Genomic DNA, 18,847 nt, shown 5'->3' with positions numbered 1-18,847 from the left:
TAGAGCTTGGGAGAATTGACACAAAAAGTCCGGAGCGCAACAATTCCGTGCTCCTTTCACAGTCTGGAATTATCTGCTCTGTCCAATGAAAACGCTTTTGTTCTCGATTAGTCCCTACTAAGGAGGCTAGCGTCAGGGCTAATAACGGCTTTCCCCGGTTTCGTTAGAGGCGCACGTGAGGGGCTTCTCTCAGACCCCCTCCTTCTCTGCCCATCGAAGCACAGGAACATCAAGATCCTGAGCGCGGAATCTCGCCGTGACATGCAAGTCCTCCTCTCCATCTCCGCTCTGCTTGCAGATGACAGCTCCGCCGCTGGGTTGGTGTAGCGGTTATGTGCTTTTGTGCCGAATGTAAGCGCCGGCCTAAGACTGACGTTGCCCGAGTTTTGTCCTGCTTACAAGCCGACGAGAGCAAGCTATAAGGCGTCGTGCCAGAGGAATATAAGAAGAAATTGATGCCTTCCTTAACAAGGGGCTCTATCGTACTGGCATCTCAGCTCATCTTCGAACAGTAAACCAAGGACCACGCGGCCGCCTTGATCTTGACCAGGGTCGGTCTTTCAAGTCAAGTCTCCGAGAAAACCACCACCAACGACTCTTTGATCAGGCCGGAGACTCGGACGTCACAGCATATAACGAGACTTGCTGGGACTGTCTTCCACTGATCAACGTCTGTGCAAACCAGCATCCCTCCGCGGTTCAAATATCTTTTCTATCCCATCACGCCGCGAAAATGCTAGATGCGCTTTCTCCCACGACGCTCTCCTTTCTATTCCTTACCCTGGGTTACTTTTTCATCCGCTATTTAAACTCGACTGATCAACCAAAGATCAAAGGGTTACCAGAAATACCAGGCGTGCCACTATTTGGTAACCTTCTTCAACTTGGTCAAGATCATGCTCGGGTGACTGCTCGGTGGGCAAAGCAGTATGGCTGGCCGGTCTTCCAAACTCGCTTGGGCAATCGCCGCATTGTTTTTGCCAACACATTCGATTCGGTCAAACACCTCTGGATCACAAACCAGTCGGCATTGATCTCCAGACCGACACTGTACACCTTCCACAGTGTCGTGTCCAGCAGCCAGGGATTTACGATTGGCACGTCACCGTGGGACGAGTCATGCAAGAAACGGCGTAAGGTCGCTGCTACGGCTTTGAACAGGCCCGCCGTACAGAGCTACATGCCTTTCATCGACCAGGAGAGCTGTGTGGCTATCAAGGACATGTACAAGGACTCGATGGGCGGCTCGGTCGATTTGGACCCCAGGAAGTATTTCCATCGTTTCGCGCTCAATACGAGTTTGACATTGAACTACGGTATTCGGATTGATGGTGGGATTGATCAGGAACTGCTCCGAGAAGGTTAGTCTGTCGCCACGGCCCGTGTTTCGAGCTTGAAGCCCTAACACGAGTTGACTAGTGGTCCATGTGGAACGCGTGGTGTCCAACTTCCGGAGCACATCCAACAACTGGCAGGACTACATTCCTCTCCTACGATTACCATTCATCTCCCGTCAGAATAAATCCGCAGCCGAATATCGAGCGCGACGAGACAAGTACCTCACTACATTTCTGGACATGCTCAAGGAACGAATTGCCAACGGCACCGACCGGCCCTGCATCACTGGAAACATCATCAAAGATCCCGAAGAGACGCTCAACGAGGCGGAACTCAAATCGATCTGCCTGACCATGGTGTCGGCCGGCATTGACACCGTCCCAGGCAACATGATCATGGGTCTCGGGTACCTCGCCTCGCCCGAGGGCCAGCACATCCAACAGAGAGCCTACGAAGAGATCATGAAGGTCTACCCCGAGGACGGCGAGGCCTGGGAGAAGTGCCTGACCGAGGAGAAAGTGCCCTACATCACGGCCTTGACCAAGGAAATCTTGCGCTTCTGGACCGTCATCCCCATCTGCCTCCCTCGCACCAGCATCAAGGACATCAAATACAACGACGTGACCATCCCGGCTGGCACCGTCTTCTACATGAACGCCTGGGCCGCCGACTACGACGAGACGCACTTCAAGGATCCCACCAAGTTCATGCCGGAGCGCTACCTCAACGACCAAGAAGGCAGCGGCACTCCCCACTACGGATACGGCGCGGGCAGTCGAATGTGCGTTGGCTCGCACTTGGCAAACCGAGAAATCTATACAGCTTTTCTGCGCATGATCGTGGCCTTCGAGTTCGTCCCCGCCAAGGACGCCAAGGACTGGCCTATCCTCGACGCCATTGAGTGTAATAGCATCCCGACCGCGCTGACGACGGAACCCAAGCCCTTCAAGGTGGGTTTTAGAGTTAGGGACAAGGCGGCGCTGGAGAGGTGGATCCAAGCAAGTGATGAGCGGACAAAGGACCTGTGAGGCCGTACGAGTAACGCAGCATGAGCATGGACGGAGTAATTTGCGGTGCGGTGCGGCATGGATTTTGAAAATCCTTCCGGCTTAGGAAAGCTTGGTATGTGATGCGATCTGAGTTGAACAAGGCTCCACGGGAAAGGAGCGGTGCATAGGGAATAATTGAACAGACCAGCGGCCAGCCAGAAACGAATTTCTGAATGACCCATCATTTGGCATGAGCATCGTGCCGGTTTAGCGGCGGATCCCAAATTTAACCATCTCCTTACTGGTCGTTTTGCGTGACTCGATTGCGCATCCACTGTCAACGGTCGAACACTGTACCAGGCTGTTTGGTAGTATGCGGCAGGGGGGAGCAGAACCATATGGCTCACCCACCCATGGCGCAAAAGGGCAGAGAGAATCAAACTTATCGTTATGGTCAGGTCCTCTGAGCAATTCAATTTCTGTAACGTCCTCTTGACTGAGGACCTTCTCGCGCTACAGTAGCTCTATAGGAAAAGAGTATTTATTTGTTTTATGTTCCTCATGTCCTAGCCCTGCTACAATATGTAGCCTGCAAACAGCACCAGTGCGGCCGACAACCGTGGCCACAAAGTTGAACAAACGGCGGGACGGCCTCCAGATCGGACGTCTACGTCTCTGTATCTTTCGGGAGAAGGAAGTACGAACCGAGCAAGCAGGCCGCGAACATACAGGTCGCGTGCTATGTATGTGGCCCTTGGTTACCTACCTGAACCATACGAGGTACAGGGTACACCGTACCTTGAAACCACGTCCGTGTCCGCATACCAGCCATGTCGCGCCGACTACGTGGGTACGCCACCGAGCGTAAGTATCCATCTCTGTGTCCTGCGTGTATGTAGTGACGCAAGACTAACGTGCTGAGAATGCAAGCACAGCCGTGTCATGGTGGCAACGAAACGAAGTCATTCAGGGCATCATCGAGCAGGTCGAGCAGGGGAGGAGGGAGAAGATGGCGCAAGGTACGGATATGATACCCAGTGAGTGACTCCAGTATCCATTTCATGTTCTTCATCGCCGCAGGTTCTGTTTTCCGTGAGACTCAGGATTCAGCATAAGTGGTTTGTGATTTGAAGTATTGTTGTGTTGGTGTACTGTGTCCAAGTTCTTGATATTTTATGCATGCCTGGATAAGAGCCTGTACAGAGTATTCCAGGTTGTACCTCGGGCGGGTCCATGGATGCGCAGTTAGCGATGACGCAAACACCAACTCCCGTCTCCAGGGCTGCCACCTTGCGGTCACATTTCGAGACCGAGTCGTCCGAGTTCAGGACGTTGTCGATTCGGGATCTAGACCTTGATTGGGGGATAGCCATCGGTGGCCCTGCGGCGGCATGCTGGGAAGGTCTCTCGGCGTCATTCCGCATCGATCTTGGACTTTGCCACAGACGAACTGGAATCTTGGAGCACGAGTACGAGGTACGTACAGTACACGTGGAGCTTGAGGATCGAGACACGCACGGAATACGAGGACACAGTACCGAGTTACCTGCCGTGTACACAGTACGGGGGTACTGGGCAACAGTGTGCACGAAAGCCGATAGAGCCGACTCGCTCGATCTCTGGGTGTCGGTTTCGCCACTGTCACCATTTCAACGGCTTCAAAAGTTAGAGGCTGGTATTGGCAACGGTCAACGGCGACCGTACTGTGGTAGAGTCTGAGGTTGCAGAGGTCCCACTACCACAGTACCACAGTACACGCCCTGGACCAAAGTCTTGATTTCAGGCTGTTTGCGGTGGTGAGATCGTCATGAGCAGCCGGCTCGACAACGTGGTCCGGACATGCAGTGAACGTTCGAGAACCGATCGAAATGGGGACAGCAGCTGGCGTCATACAAAGGGAGCTCGGTTGTCATTCGTCTGCTGGGGTAGCTCTTACCCAGCTTTCGCCCGGCATGGATCATGTGCTGTGTGGTTGGAGGTTGTGGAGGGTTGCAGGCTCGGCATTCATCGGGAATTCCTCGAGGAGCAAACGCAATCCTCCCAAAAGGATTCCTCACCAGCAGCGCTGATCGCACACAACATTTCGATCTCTTGCCGGGGGCACAGTCTCCCATCAGCCGAACCGCTGATCCTCAACAATTGCCCGGATCGACAGGTGCAGGCAGGCGCCAGTCTCTGAAACCCTACCGTGGTAGTTATTCTTGTCCTGAAACTGGCCCATTGCTGCAAAGCTGACACAGAAACAGCACCAACTTCAGGCCGGCTGCGTCGGAGACCTTTGCTCACCCACGGCTGTGTACCTTGTACTGATGCTACTCAAGTCTCACCCTCACTCCCGCGCCTACACCCTTCGCTTGCAATGCATCTTGTGAGGGGTGCATCTGATCAAGGCGTCTGGGACAACCTTGCATCATTATCGGGTGCATAAACACCATCAACGGTGGATATCTCCTGCAGGTGTGGTGGGATGCAGTTTCTGGCGGGAAATCGGCACCGTTGACACCAGAAATTTGGAGAAGTCCAGTGCACACTTGGGGTGAATAATGGGCGCCCGAGAAACTCAGCTCGGGCGTCCTCGATTCGCCCTGCCGATCGCCCCACAGCCGCGCTACTGCCCCTAACGTGCTGCTAAACTTGCCCTCGAGCCTGTCCTGCAAATCACCGTCATAGGCGTCGCAGCAGGCATCCCGCACTGCGGCATCGTCCCTCTGTGCTAGCGCTCGGTGGGGACTCAACTGAATTGCGAAAGCTACGAGTTGCGCCTCCTCCCGTGCGTCCATGTCAGAAATTGGTATCGCTGGCTTTGGTGGCTTGATCTCATCCACTCAGAGCCGCGCCAGTTCCGATTCAATCCTCGAGGGCAGCCAGGGACGTCGTGGACATCCCACTCTCGGGCTCACAGGACGTGGCCCGTTCGTGCGCACCTTCGCAGCGAAACCGCCCTGGCCTCACTCAGGCTTTATCCTCGTGTTTGACGCTGCGCTTCCGGCTGCTTTTGCCAACCAGGAAACGACACAAGCTGGCAAAGCACCTCGCACGGCTCGCGGTCTGCCGGAGACCGCCCTGTCCTGTTCGGTGGCTGCCCCCCTGTCACTTTGCTTTTTCGCGAATTTGGTTTTAGCGGCATCCGCACTATTGTTTTGGAGCAAACCCACTTTTCTGCCCTGGTGCGCTCAGGCTGGAGGCTCGCTTGATTTCATTCATATTCCTCCCCACGGAATGAGTCCCTCGCCTCTTCACGACAGCATTCCGCACTCTCCTCTCTGACCAGGTCGCCATATTTCACAGGCCATCACACCGCACGACCGCCCTTCATGCAGGGCCTCAAACGGTTACAGTCCGCCATCGAAAGGCATAGGGAGAACAAGGACATCAACATCAAGTACAAGACACCCCTCACCAGTGAGTAGACCCGGGCACTCCTCAGCGTCTCCAAGTCGGCCTGCCGCAGCCCAATATTAGACCCCGATCTCGCGCATTGGAGTTTGGCTGACTTTGTTTCACTCCCAGTTCGGAACGTGAATACCTTCACCGACGAGCAAGCCATCGACGATGCCTGTAACCCAATTCGCTGTGACCGACACGTACGAATATCTGAATGGGTTCGGGGGATACAAAGAGTATGCACTATTCAAGGATGATAAAAGGGTCGTTTCGGCTGACGGTCCATTATTAGGAGTGAGGCCATCGAGGGTACTTTGCCGTTAGCGGCGAACTCACCACAAAAATGCCCGTACGGCCTGTACAACGAGAAGTTGTCAGGTACCGCGTTCACCGCGCCCCGTGACGAGAACCAACAAACATGGCTCTATCGAATTCTGCCCTCTGCAAGCCACCAGAACTTCGAACCAGTCTCGGCCTCTTCGTCGCAGGGCCTGGCAACTCCCACACCCAGCTTCGGCACACATTTCAACGCGATTCCGAACCAGCTGCGGTGGGACCCCTTTGACCTGGACAAAGAAGTGTCATGGATTCACTCTCTCCATCTTGTGGCTGGCGCGGGCGACCCCACCATGAAGCAGGGGCTGGGCATCTACATCTACGCCTGTGGCACTAGCATGCCCGAGAAGACAGCATTTTACAGTGCAGACGGCGACTTCTTGATCGTCGCACAGCATGGCGTTCTTGACATCCGCACCGAATTTGGCAAGCTACTGCTGCGGCCGAACGAAATCTGCGTCATTCCGCGGGGGATCCGCTACCATGTTACATTGCATAACAACGAACCCGCACGAGGATACATCTTGGAGCTGTACCAAGGCCACTTCAAACTGCCCGAACTCGGTCCCATTGGCTCGAATGGGTTAGCCAACGCGCGCGACTTCCAAACACCAGTGGCCGATTTTATCGAGGACTACGAGAACACGCAGTGGACGGTGTATGGCAAATTTGGCGGCAACCTCTTCTCGGCCAAGCAGTCGCACACCCCCTTTGATGTTGTCGGCTGGCACGGCACCTATTTCCCTTACAAATATGATCTGGGCCGTTTCAGCCCCGTCGGCAGCATCTGCTACGATCATCCTGATCCTTCTATCTTCACTGTTCTCACTGCGCCCTCGCATCCTCACGGAGCGGGTACGGCGGTTGCAGATTTCGTTATATTTCCACCTCGATGGCTGGTGGCAGAGAACACCTTCCGCCCTCCGTGGTATCATCGAAACACCATGTCCGAGTTCATGGGCTTGATCATGGGTAACTACGATGCCAAGGGTGCTGGAAAGGGAGGTTTCCAGCCGGCTGGGGCGAGTTTACATAATACTATGAGCGGGCATGGACCAGACATGCAGACATTTGAAAAGGCGTCGACGATGGACTTGCCACCCACAAAGGTCGGCGAGGGTAGCATGGCGTTTATGTTTGAGAGTTGCTTGATGGTGGGCGTTACAGAGTGGGGTCTGAAGACTTGCCAGAAAGTTCAGGAGGTGAGTTGCAGTCGGGTGCTCTCGGACGTGGTTGACAATATGCTAACAACGACTACAGTCATATAATGCTCATTCGTGGGAGCCGTTAAAGGTGCATTTCAAGCGACCGGAATCGTCGCGCGGCGTCAGCAATGGCGAAAAGAAGCATGCGGTGGGTGATGCGAAAGACGCAAGCAGCGTCCACGCCCTTCGTTGAAGGGAAGTGTAAGAGGGGGATAGTCCCTACAGTATACACTGCTATATCCAGTGTGGTTGACGGCCTCTAGTACTCATGGTTGCTGCCTCTCACGACAGGATCATAATAAGATACCCCTACAAAACCTGCTTTTCCTGCTTTGGCCGAGTGACTCCCCGGTAAAGACCTGGGGAACATCATCCCACGCTGGCACTGACCCAGTTACCGGGACCTCGTATCACATGCCTTCAACACACCCTGTGAAGTGGGGGGAAGGGGAGCTACTGTACTCCGTAAGGAGCAGCAAAAACCATGCCAAAGCTGAGCCCGAGGTGTTCATGGCCCCAGAATCCCGCCCTCCAATCACGCCGCTCTCTGAAGAACGTGGACGTCCTTTTCCCTGTCAGTCTCCCGTCACTTTCTTCTCTGCGCACTCCTGACGCTCATGCTCGAAGCAAATCCCTCGAGATGACCGTGTTTGTTTCTACACCCATACGCGGCTCCCTCCCACCCCTTCTCTCGGTCACAATACAGCCACTGACCGTCACCGCCGCGGCACACGGGGTCTCACTAGGCTGGCTTGCTTGCGGACGGGAATGCTCCAATAACCTATCAGGGCTCTTCCACGAGGTTCGTCCCTTCAACGAGTGTCGCGTGCTTTTTCTCCTCGCATCAGGCACACGTGCCCATATCCGACTGTCTCGACGTCTGAGAAATTTGGATGCGGATTGCAAGTTCGCAAGTTGCCGCCCATATGTCTTCCTGCTACTGTTCGAGTTAATTTTGGCTTCATCCTCAGCTGCTGTCTATTCCATCATGTCTTCAGTCAAGCATAGTTGTTTGTCAATTCATTGTACTGTGGTCTGATCCTATTTGCGACTTCACGCTCGACCCTCGATAGTTTTCCACCAAAGCACTTGGATTCCTTCGGCGTATCTTCAAGCTATTGCCCTGAACATTGAGCGGTTCTCCTACAGCGACCACCCAGAGTCGTCGGATCTCAACTATGCCCAAACCGAGACCTCCACCCACTCCAACCGGCTCTACAGACCTGGCTGCTGCGGAAGCCAAGGGTCACCACGCCGCGGACATGGAATCGATGTTTGCCCTACCTCCTCCAGCGATGCGAAGCGATGCCCATGCGCAAGCGCGGCCTTCAAAATCGTCCCAAGCCAGAAAATACTCGGGCACTGCACCCACACAGGCCACGCCCCCCATCTCACCCCAGGACAAGCCCCTCACTGGCAGTCCTCGACACAAGAGGACCGCGTCCGGCGCAGTCAAAGCCGCCGTGGAGGCCAAATGGGCCAGCGCCGATGGCGCAGACTCGTACGCCCTGCCTCCTCCGCCGAGCCGAGCACGCAAGATCATACAAATGAAGCCCAAGGGCCCCCAGACCAGCACCTCGTCCCCATCCAGTGATGCCGACTACCTCCCTCCCGGATCATCGAGTGCAGCATCAGCGGTCCACTCGGCGCCTTCTACCAAGGAGTCCGCGACAGGGAGGGCAGCAACAGCAGCGTCGGCGGGCGCATCAACCATCTCGAAGCGCAAACAGCCCTCCGCGACAAGCGCCGCGGGCAGGAAAATCGCCCGCAAGACCGCCCACAGTATCATCGAGCGTCGACGGCGCAGTAAGATGAACGAAGAATTTGGGGTGCTGAAAGACATGATCCCAGCGTGCGAGGGGGTGGAAATGCACAAACTGGCCATATTGCAGGCTGGGATCGAATACGTGAGATATCTCGAGGGATGTGTGGCGCAACTGAAGGCAGAGAACGCGCGGTCGGGCAGTAACGAGATGAGACCGTCTGCGGCTGCTAGGTCGCGAATGGAAGTAGACGACGCCTCAGTCGAGGACGAGGACTTTGATGACAACGACGATGAGGAAGATGAAGACGAGCAGCTCGAACGTCAGAACGAGCCGGAAGTGGACGAGCTCGTCGATCACATGCCCGACCCAGCTCCTCCAGCCAAGCTACGGAGCAACAGACACAGCACAACGGCCACAACAGAGTGGTCGCTTCGAGATTCTCGCAGGCCGTCCATCGCTTCCTTGACTGGGTCCTCGGCGTATCCTTCTCCGCACATCCTCTCCCAATCGCAGTCACTGGGGAGCCAGCCGCATCAGGGTGTTGGTATGCTGTCGACGACTCCGACGCCAACGCTGCTCTCGCCAGCGTTCAATTCCATTCACTTCTCGCCGGATCTGTCGCGCACTCAAACAAACAGCAGCGTCGCCAGATCTAGCACCTCCTTAGCTTCGACGGCGGCGTCGTGGACTACCGTCAACAATCCTCCGTCGGGATCGATCTCGAATCCCTCGCCCAGCATGCAGCCACTCCCGTCGCCGAAAGCCATGATGGGCATTCCGCTGCCTCAGCCGGCCATGACAAGGCTAAAATTGCCGGGACAATACAATGCGGCCGTCCAATGGGAGAGGGATGCCGGAAGCAGGAGTCCTGGAGCTGCGAGTAATGGGTCAGGAACCGCGGAAGCAACGGCCAGTGCGGCGCTGATGATGCTGACTAACGAGTGGCGTGGCGGAGGACGACAGGGAGGCCCGGAGGCGGGAGTGGGAGCGGGAGCGCCAATAGCTTCTGAAGGTGCCGCTGGACAGGGTGATGTTAAGGATCGAGGCAAGGGGATGAGTGTTCGGGACTTGCTGAGTTCCTGAGGCTGCTACTGTATGTTCCTAATGACTGTACATGTGTACAGCATCGAATTGGGTGGTGCCCATACCTTTGACGGAATCAACCACGTATGCTCGGCCGACTTGACTAGCTTCGAGACAAGAAGCAAGACGCAAGCTAACCATCCGTTTCCATACCGATCAGCGGCGCTCTCAGCTGCACCGCCCAAATCCCTCGGCCTTGATCGGTATGTCTTGCTTGACAGACCGCGATCTCACGAGACCCTCCCTCTCGTCTGGCCTCAGGAGACCTCTCTCTACCTTTGCATATCTCATTCAAGTATATCACGATTTGCCCGAGTCGGAGGAGACCACGGATCTTGCAAGAGGTACACCTCAAGATAACCTACATCTTGCAACACTCCATTACAAAGAAACAAGGAATTTCAAGGTCAACTAAGCCACGATTCTGACAAGTTCAACTCGAATGTCTGCAACCTCAAAGCATGGTGTTGTTTGCCCCTAGGGACTTCGCTGCTCTTGCCGAGAGAGAACCACTGTCATCCTCCGCCTAGTTCTATCCCCTTTATGACCTATGACATATTCTTTCATGTCCAAGACATCCCTCACACGCACATCCTTGTGGATGTCTCGTCATGTATCCGAACCGGTCAGTTGACAACGACACTTGATACAGGGAGGATTCAAGGAAGTGGCTGTCCAAGACAGCAATGAGTCAATCGGCTGTTGCTGTTCAGTCGTCTCATCACAAAGCACGGCATCAGCGTATACAGTACAGACAAAGACAAAGACCACGATACCGCCAAGTACCTCACGCAGCAGCATTGAAGGGGTATAATAGGTATAATACCTTTCGCGACCTCGTCATGTCAACGAGCCAGCCTCACCATCATCGGTCCTTTCCATCCTCAACCACTAGGAGAATACCTACCGGTACTCCTCTACTACATATCTCCAGCCCCGTCGCCCTTCGCCATCTCCCTAACAACCCAAGGAATACCCCGGACCCGTCCAAAATCATATCAGCCACAGCGCCCTCTCGCTCGCCCGTTCGCGGCGACGCCGCCCAAAAGGAAAACCCCATCAATCCCAACGACAATAACCATGCCGTTCTTCTATATCCCCACCCGTCGCCACCACCAGCACGGCGCACCCCATTGCCAAAAAGGGCGTATCGGCTTCCCCTCGAAAACCTACCTCGCCAGCCTGACCGAGCAGGAGCTGCGGCACCGCATCTCGGAAACCAAGGAACAACTCGCTATCGCAATCACCCGGTACGACCGCCTCGATAGGCATTTGGGCGAGCAGCTGAGCAGAGTCCAGCGGATGAAGGACGCGCTCAGGGCGCAGGATCAGGTAGTTGAGCAGGCGAGGGATACCAAGGAGGCATATGTAGGGGAGAAGATGTCGAGGGATGATGAGAGGGAGAGGGCGAGGCGCGGAAAGGCGTGCGGCGGGGTAGCGGCAGGGACAGGGGCAGGCCGAGCAGGGGAAGGTGGGGAGAAGCGGCGTGGGATGAGATGAGAAGAGTAAAAGGCTTAATGGAAGGAACTTGATGGGTTGGGGAAAGGTAAAATGTACATACCTAGCAGAGGGGGGCGTCGACGCGCATTGAAGGCGAGGCGCGCAGTAAGATCAGAAGGCGGACCGGTTCGCCCGGTGCCATGCCACGCCATGCCATGCCATGGGATCAGATTGGCGGGTACATACTCTGAGATGGTAGGTGGGTGTACTGAACGTACCATGTCCTTCTATCTGTCTGGCAGGCTGAATGGCTGAATGGCGAACCTTGTGTCCATGAAAAGCAGTTTTCAATCCCATTACTTAGCACGGGTATTGAGTTGGAATGTAGTACACTCACGGCATCGATCTATGAAGGCGCTTATATGTCTCGCAAGGCACATGTCAAGCGCCGAGCTTTCACAAAGGCCCCCTTCTTTGGAAGGGAAGGATGTCAAAACCGGAGCCTAGAGCGGGAGAGCAATCTGCCAAGTAATGTGGAAGCCAACTTGATGGCCGGATATCTCAGATCGTACGCCAGGTATCCATGCGCATCACGCGCGAAAGTGCACCGTGCACGCCCATAAACTCCGTACATATGGAAATCCTTCCTAAACGCCCAGTATTTCGTTCGCCAGGTCCTGAGCGAATCTAGCGCGGATGTGCGCGCCCATTTACTCCGTACATATGAAATCCTTCCCAAACGCCTTCATCCGTCCTGGTCCCGGAATTCGTAATCCCGACCCCTGGCATGTCCAAGATAGCTATCGTCATCATAGAAGTTGGGAAAAAAAAAGAAAGAACGGAAACCTATAGAAAACCTAACACTTGTCTCCCACCATTTCTCGGGGCGTCACCGGCCTGGAGTCCTGACCGTACCAGTGCTCGTGGGCTTGATCTTCCGTGAGGTCACTACTGCCTCTGCCACTGACAGGCAATTCTCGAGGAGGTGTCCAACGCTCACGTTCTTGGTCACCATCTTCGCTTTCGAAACTGCCGCGGCTACGGTATACGGCGTCCATCTCGGTTGGAAGTGGGATGGGTATCGGTACCGGTGGAGGCGGAGACATTGGACATTGCGCAGATAGCGCGTGTAGGTGTGTTTGTGAATCTGACCGGTCGTGAGATTGAGATCGCAAGCACTCGAGGCTATCTTTGCGCGGGCGTCTAGGAGGGGGTGATCTACCATTCCTTTTCGGGCGTGGTTCTTCCGTCTGGGTGGCCTTTGGTGATGTTTGCGTTGTGGTGGAGGCGATGGGTAAAGCACTGAAAGGTTGTGCAGCCGGCGACGTCGGCGATGTGGGTGCTGGTGTTGGTGTCGACGTCGATGGCGATGTTGGAATGGATGTGATGTCAACGTTCAACGATTTGAACTGTTCAAGGTCTTTTGCCTTCGGTGTTTGTACTCCAGGAGTCTCGGGGGTCATTGTCGTGGCGAGGCTCCATATGGTTGTACGTCGCGATATTTCTGGGTCCGGTGAGGCCGTTTGCAGGGTTGTTCCTGAGGCTGGAGGCGCTGATGGTCCATTGGGCGTCGGATGAAAGATAGATCGGATGATAAAGGCGATGCAAATGAGGACACCCAGACCGCCGAGGCCAACCCCCATGAACCAAGCACCGCGAATCCCGGCCATAGGATCAAGGCCATTATTGTTCACATGGACTTCCACCGTCGAGGCAAGACCGAGACCAAGAGAGATTGAGTAGTTCACCACTGTGCTGATCAGGCTGCCAGCAACGCCCTGTTGTTGTGGCGGAAAATAGTTGGACATAATCAAGGTGGCGGCCGGGAATGACATGTCCATACCGAACGGCATCACAACCAGACTGGCAAAAGTCCAGCTCCAGTATACCGTCTTGTCGACGTTGGAATCGACGGCGAGCAGCAGTGGGCCGAATGCAAAAGCCACTAGTGCCCAGAACAGGGTCCAGGATGGCCGACATTTCCGCATCATCCAAGCCGTCAAGACCGAGGCGATAAAGGCAACAGGAACAATGGGTAAGACCTGCACGGCCGCTTCCAGAGGAGTATCCTGTTTGATGCCAAGAAGGAACTTCCACAAGAACCACGTCCAGATGCCGAAAGTGGCCCAGCCACAGGCCACAGCACCGAGGACGAAGCCAACATCGGCCTTAAGCATCTTGAAGGGCACCAATGGCTGCTCAGCGATTTTGATCTCCGTAATAACAAAAAACGCGATGAGCAGCACCCCGATAATAAGCAGCATGAAGATATACTGTGTACTCCAACCCGATGCAGGAGCAGAGACGAGAGAGACTTGGACGCATATGAGACCGCCCACGCCCGTGACAGCGCCAAGCCAATCCATATCCCGAAGCTTGTCTTTGACAGGTAGCATCTGCTTTGGCGTTGGAGGTGGTGAGATGAGGATGATCGTTGCGGCAATGGCGAGGAAGGAGCAAACGACGGCCAGGGTGTAGAAACTCCACCACCAGGTTGCGTATTTGGTGAACAATGCACCAAAGAGCATCCCGAGGTAAGCCCCGACTGGTGCGCAAAGGCCGAAAAGCGTGAATGAGAAGATCTTCCGCTTCGACCCTGGCGGATACGTCCGACCCAGTAGCGCTAAGCCGTTGGGTACCATGAGGCTTGCACCAAGACCTTGAAAGCCTCTGGCCACAAAGAAGAGCTGGTATCCGACATAGTGGCTCAGCCCAGCAACCACGCTCCACAAACCGAGCCAGGAGAAGCCGATCACCACCATTGTCTTGTGGCCGAAGATATCGCCAAGTCGGCCTCCAATCAGAATGAAGGTTCCAAAGGTTAACGCGTAGGCGGCAACAAGCCATGGTAGTACTGAAGGATTCGACATTGAGAAGGACCTCGCAATGTCTTTGCTGACTGGGAAGACTGTTGTCAAGGTTGATTGAGGGATGAGTTGAAGGACGGCCACCATGATGTTGAAGAGAATCTCTTGGTATCTTGACATCCGTGTGCATAGCCAGCCGCCTGGAGGGCCAGCGGGACCGACCGGCGGCCCCGAAGGCTTCTCTGCATCTTGGATGCTCTTTTCTATGGCGATAGGTGTCTTTTCCATATTGCTCCGATCACTTGATGGTGGGATGATCAACGTCAATCCGCCCAGACCTTCGGAGGACATGATGATAAGGAGTGGACGGCGTTATATACGCCAAAGTCAAAGTGAGAGAGTATCTGGGGAGAGGAAGAGGGATTGAAGGGAGGGGTAGTGTTCTATAAGATGCTGTACACGACCAGATGTCGAGGCGGACCTTTGACCCGTGCTAGCGTTCGTTCTGTACCCCCCATTCGAGCTTGTATCGGCGCCGACTTACCTTTGAGATGAGTTCGGGGTCCATGCAGCGTCTCCTGGAAATTGAATCCGCGGGGTACCCAATCCTGTGTCATGTCAACGATTGGTGGGGTGCCACAGCAGAAAAGATGAAAATCTTCAAAGAGTTCCTAGTGCATAGACAAAGCAAGGCCCATTCGGAAGCCATGATGGAGGCCACATAATAAAGCCTTCTCGGATCGAATCCCGACAAGCCATTCGGATGTGAGGCCGAGGCAGATCTGGCGCATCCTGATATCAGTATCCGGCGCTCATTCCGGTTGCCGAAGATGTTCATCGTGCAGCCGCGAAGAGATAATCTCCGGCCCCAGCTCGAGATTGACGAACGGCACCAAGATAGCGTGGTCAGCGTAAACAAGAGAAGTCAATGCAGATCGTAGACTGCCCGATGAGGAAATCTACAAACAGTACCACAGACGCCTTACTGGAAAACGACGAGAATCAGGCAAGACTGGGGCAAGGTTTGTCTGTTACCTGGATAAGTATAGAGGTCGCAGTAAGAGGCGTCCGGCAGAGAGGGTCTGGAAGTGACTATCAGCTGCATGACGCGATGACGGACTGAAACAGCATGCTACCATGCCAACGAGAGACTGGCCAGAAATGTCATGTCGTGGGTTGGTATGGAAACTCGACGTGAAGGAAGATTGTGAAGTCGGAGAGTCGGGATTTTGAAAGTGTCACAAGAAATTAAAATGCCAAGACGTTCGCCGATCCCGCCAGCCAATCTCCCTTCTTCGGACCTTATTCCGTGTCTTATCCAGTTGTCTTGGCATCCCAAAGCGGCGATCGAAGCTTCAGCTCGTGTTACGGACCTTGCATGGACGCGTTCAATTCGACATCAGCGCAGTCCTTCCACAGTTCCACGAGCTGACAAGCTTCTGCAGCTTCTCTACTGCAGAAGCTCAAACATACCTGCGTGACACAAACGACGTCGTTGCTTGCCGATTATCATGTTTCTTTCTGGCTGAGACCAAGCATTGCAGGACGTTGAGCAAGTTCACTGCGTGGATCAATGCCTCCAAATGCCCCTAGCTGACCTTCTGTGCTATACTAAATATCAGAATTCGGGCTGCGCTGATGAAGATGTAAATACGGGAAGTCATGATGAAAACACACACTAGCATTAATGCATGTACAACTTATTGTGGCATTTCACCCCAAACTCCGCCCTCGATACATGAGTCAATTTGCCTACTCGGTTGGTCCCATGAGAACACCCTCGACCCTTCTGCCGCTATCACGTCGACTTCTGAAACACAACCTGCCTGTCCGGCCAACTTTTCACCAGACCGACCTGAAATTGAATAACCTGCGGCGACATTTACGGCTTCATGCGCCTTTCCAACTTCCTTGCTGTCTGACACGCAGCGAAAACGGCCCGCAGAGGCGAGCCTTAGTGCCATGCAACAAAGCAAACCAGATCGTACGTAGTACTGCCCACGGCTGGGGGCATTGAAGCAGGAGACATCTTCAAGTTGGTCCTGCCTCGGTTACGTCGAGGACGACCGGGCCTGTCGGACCAGAGGATGCACTTGGCCTCATGGATATGATGCTTGCCGTCCGACTACGCTACTGACGTTGATTGGATGACATTGCTGCATCGACCTGCTGTGTAGGCGTGCTCATCAAAATGATTCCAGACTCGAGCCACAATTAGGCACCCACGGATTTTCAGCATTCAGACAGCACCTCCAGCCTCTCCCAATAGCTTGTTGACCGACTGGAAAGCTTTCTTTGCAAACTCGCCCATGTCGTCTCCGTACTTTTCCGGCCCTTTGCTGTCGAATATCTCTACAGACACCCAGCTCCTGAATCCAGTTTTAAAGACAGCCTTGGTGAAATCCTCGACCGGCAAATAGCCCCCATCATATGGTAGTGGTCGGTAATCGTGGCTCCATTGGCCCCGGGGCCTCAAGCCACTTTCGTCGGCCTTGTCCTGCAAGGGCGGGTCCACTTTGTAGGCATCTGAGATTTGTAGAAGGAAAATCTTCTCTGGAGGGACGGTTCGTGCGAGCTCTTCGCAGCTGGCTTTCCACCTCTTCTCCAGTTCCTCCGCGCTTGTGTCTTCGATCCTTCCGGATTTGGTGACTGGACTACCCCATTCTCCTCCTGCGCTCTGAAAAGTATCCAGGCACAATCCCAGGTTCGGCTTGTTGGCCTTCTTGACGATCTCCCAGACGTCTTTCCACGTCGGAGCATGAGTTGCCCAGCACCAATTCTCATATGCAATCCGGAAGCCCTTCTCGGCGAACACATCTGCTAGCTCAGCCAGATCAGATGCCAGCTCGTCGAAGTTTCCAGAAATGCCATCTGCATCCGACGAGCCGATCTATTTGTCGGTCAGTCAGTATCGCAGGCCCGTGTCTCTCAAATGCATTGACAAGCAGAGCCACTGACCTGGAGCATGTCCGTTCCTACCGCCTCCATGATACTCATCCAGCCCTTGGCCCGCTCCCAGGCGTCCTTCCGTTCCTCACTATCCTTCGGCCAGCCCTCAAAATTCGCGAAAGGCTGCAACATCAGGATCTTCAAGCCGGCCTTCTCACACAGCTGTCCAATCTCGGAGGCCACAGATCGGAGCGTTGCGTAGTCCTTGGGATCAGGTTGTGACTTGCTTCCAGAAATCTGTTGCCCATAGGCGAGAATATCTGGCATGGAAAGCTCGATGGCGTCGAAGCCAGCACCTGCCAGAATCTTGATTTTCTCCGGGATGGTGTGCTTTTCGCTGTCGTGCCCTATCGAGCATGAAGCATAACAGATCGGGATCTCCGCGCCGTGGAAGTCTGCCATGTTCGCGGGTTAATTAATTAAGGTGAGACCAAGATCCAGCCAAGTCTGAAATGAAGATGAAGTGAGTAGATTGCTATGATGCCTTTCTCGTTTTGCTGTTCAGCCTTGTGTGACTGCTTTAGCGGTGATACTGCTCAACAGATATTAGGCACCTTTCTCGCTTTCTCTAAATGCTCCAGGTCTGGAGTTTCGCGAACATTTAAGGTGGCTGTCGTCACTTGGTCAAGCCTCGGGTCCCGGCCCGGAAAATCATATCCGGCCGAGCAACGATTGACGTCAGGTTAGTGTCAGGATGCCCACTGCAAGGCACGCCCAGGTATGAGATTGGAACGAGCGTCGACGAAGTATCCAGCCTCATGCAGTGGGTGAGCCAATACTGCGTATGCAGAGTAGTACTTCCTCGCTGCCGGCATAGCTCACATGAAACATAACGACCGAGGTTATGACATTTGCTCAAGACGAAAGACGTGATTACTGTGCATTGAGCTCCAAGCCCTCGAACTCAGCCGACAAGAGGACAAGGGGTAGAGGAATGTACATAAACGAAAACATACCTGTGGTAAGGGCGCGGAATTCGATCGCTTAGTGGCATTGGAGGACTGTCAGGAGCGCCTCATCCCACAACGGACAGTACTGGTGATATTCCTGGTCTAGTTCAGGGCGGTTAGATCTGGAACACCAACGGGATGATTAGTGTCTTGTGTGCTGAAACAGGTTGGACCTCTCTACCATGTGCAGGTGCCCTCAAAAGCACACCCTTTTTTTGGCGAATTACTTTGGAGCCACCGGGTCGATGATACAAAATCGAGATTGGAGCATGCAGCTGGTCACACAATAGTGAAGCCGGGCTAGGTGACACATGTTGAGTGGGCTCAGAAGCACCAAGCAGGCCAGCGGAGAATGAGACATTATGATTGATATCCGCCATTGGAATGCAACTAATTGGGACTATGAGGAGATAAGGATACGGCCGTCGTCATAAGGATAGCTCCTACTTCTATCCAGACTGAACTGTCCCTGCGCCATTGACTCGCAATGCAATGGCAGGATGGGAGGATGGCAGGATGGGAGGATGGCAGGATGGGAGGATGGCAGGATGGGAGGATGGCAGGATGGGAGGATGGCAGGATGGGAGGATGGCAGGATGG

The 18,847-nt window shown here is 54.4% G+C and overlaps 5 protein-coding genes across 5 annotated transcripts; 3 read left to right on the top strand and 2 right to left on the bottom strand.

Annotated features, from left to right (window-relative positions):
- Positions 1–733: 733 nt before the first annotated feature.
- A1O7_06015 (phenylacetate 2-hydroxylase) lies at positions 734–2,366 on the top strand (the record flags this gene model as incomplete). The annotated part of the gene is made up of 2 exons (XM_007760021.1): positions 734–1,361; positions 1,420–2,366. The coding sequence occupies 2 exons, from the start codon at positions 734–736 to the stop codon at positions 2,364–2,366; spliced, it is 1,575 nt and encodes a 524-aa protein (XP_007758211.1).
- A 3,513-nt stretch (positions 2,367–5,879) lies between these two features.
- On the top strand, positions 5,880–7,445 carry A1O7_06014 (homogentisate 1,2-dioxygenase; the record flags this gene model as incomplete). Its single annotated transcript, XM_007760020.1, has 3 exons — positions 5,880–5,947; positions 6,004–7,249; positions 7,308–7,445. The coding sequence occupies 3 exons, from the start codon at positions 5,880–5,882 to the stop codon at positions 7,443–7,445; spliced, it is 1,452 nt and encodes a 483-aa protein (XP_007758210.1).
- A 985-nt stretch (positions 7,446–8,430) lies between these two features.
- Positions 8,431–10,101, top strand: A1O7_06013 (uncharacterized protein; the record flags this gene model as incomplete). The annotated part of the gene is made up of 1 exon (XM_007760019.1): positions 8,431–10,101. The coding sequence occupies one exon, from the start codon at positions 8,431–8,433 to the stop codon at positions 10,099–10,101; it is 1,671 nt and encodes a 556-aa protein (XP_007758209.1).
- A 2,297-nt stretch (positions 10,102–12,398) lies between these two features.
- On the bottom strand, positions 12,399–14,699 carry A1O7_06012 (uncharacterized protein; the record flags this gene model as incomplete). The annotated part of the gene is made up of 1 exon (XM_007760018.1): positions 12,399–14,699. One exon carries the CDS (start codon positions 14,697–14,699, stop codon positions 12,399–12,401), a length of 2,301 nt encoding a protein of 766 aa, XP_007758208.1.
- Positions 14,700–16,587: 1,888 nt separating this feature from the next.
- On the bottom strand, positions 16,588–17,699 carry A1O7_06011 (uncharacterized protein; the record flags this gene model as incomplete). Its single annotated transcript, XM_007760017.1, has 2 exons — positions 16,588–17,238; positions 17,307–17,699. 2 exons carry the CDS (start codon positions 17,697–17,699, stop codon positions 16,588–16,590), a joined length of 1,044 nt encoding a protein of 347 aa, XP_007758207.1.
- Positions 17,700–18,847: the final 1,148 nt, after the last annotated feature.

This window comes from Cladophialophora yegresii, assembly GCF_000585515.1.
Source record: "Cladophialophora yegresii CBS 114405 chromosome Unknown aczIN-supercont1.4, whole genome shotgun sequence".
Classification (NCBI taxonomy): domain Eukaryota; kingdom Fungi; phylum Ascomycota; class Eurotiomycetes; order Chaetothyriales; family Herpotrichiellaceae; genus Cladophialophora; species Cladophialophora yegresii.
This window is presented reverse-complemented; position numbering and strand designations above follow the sequence as displayed.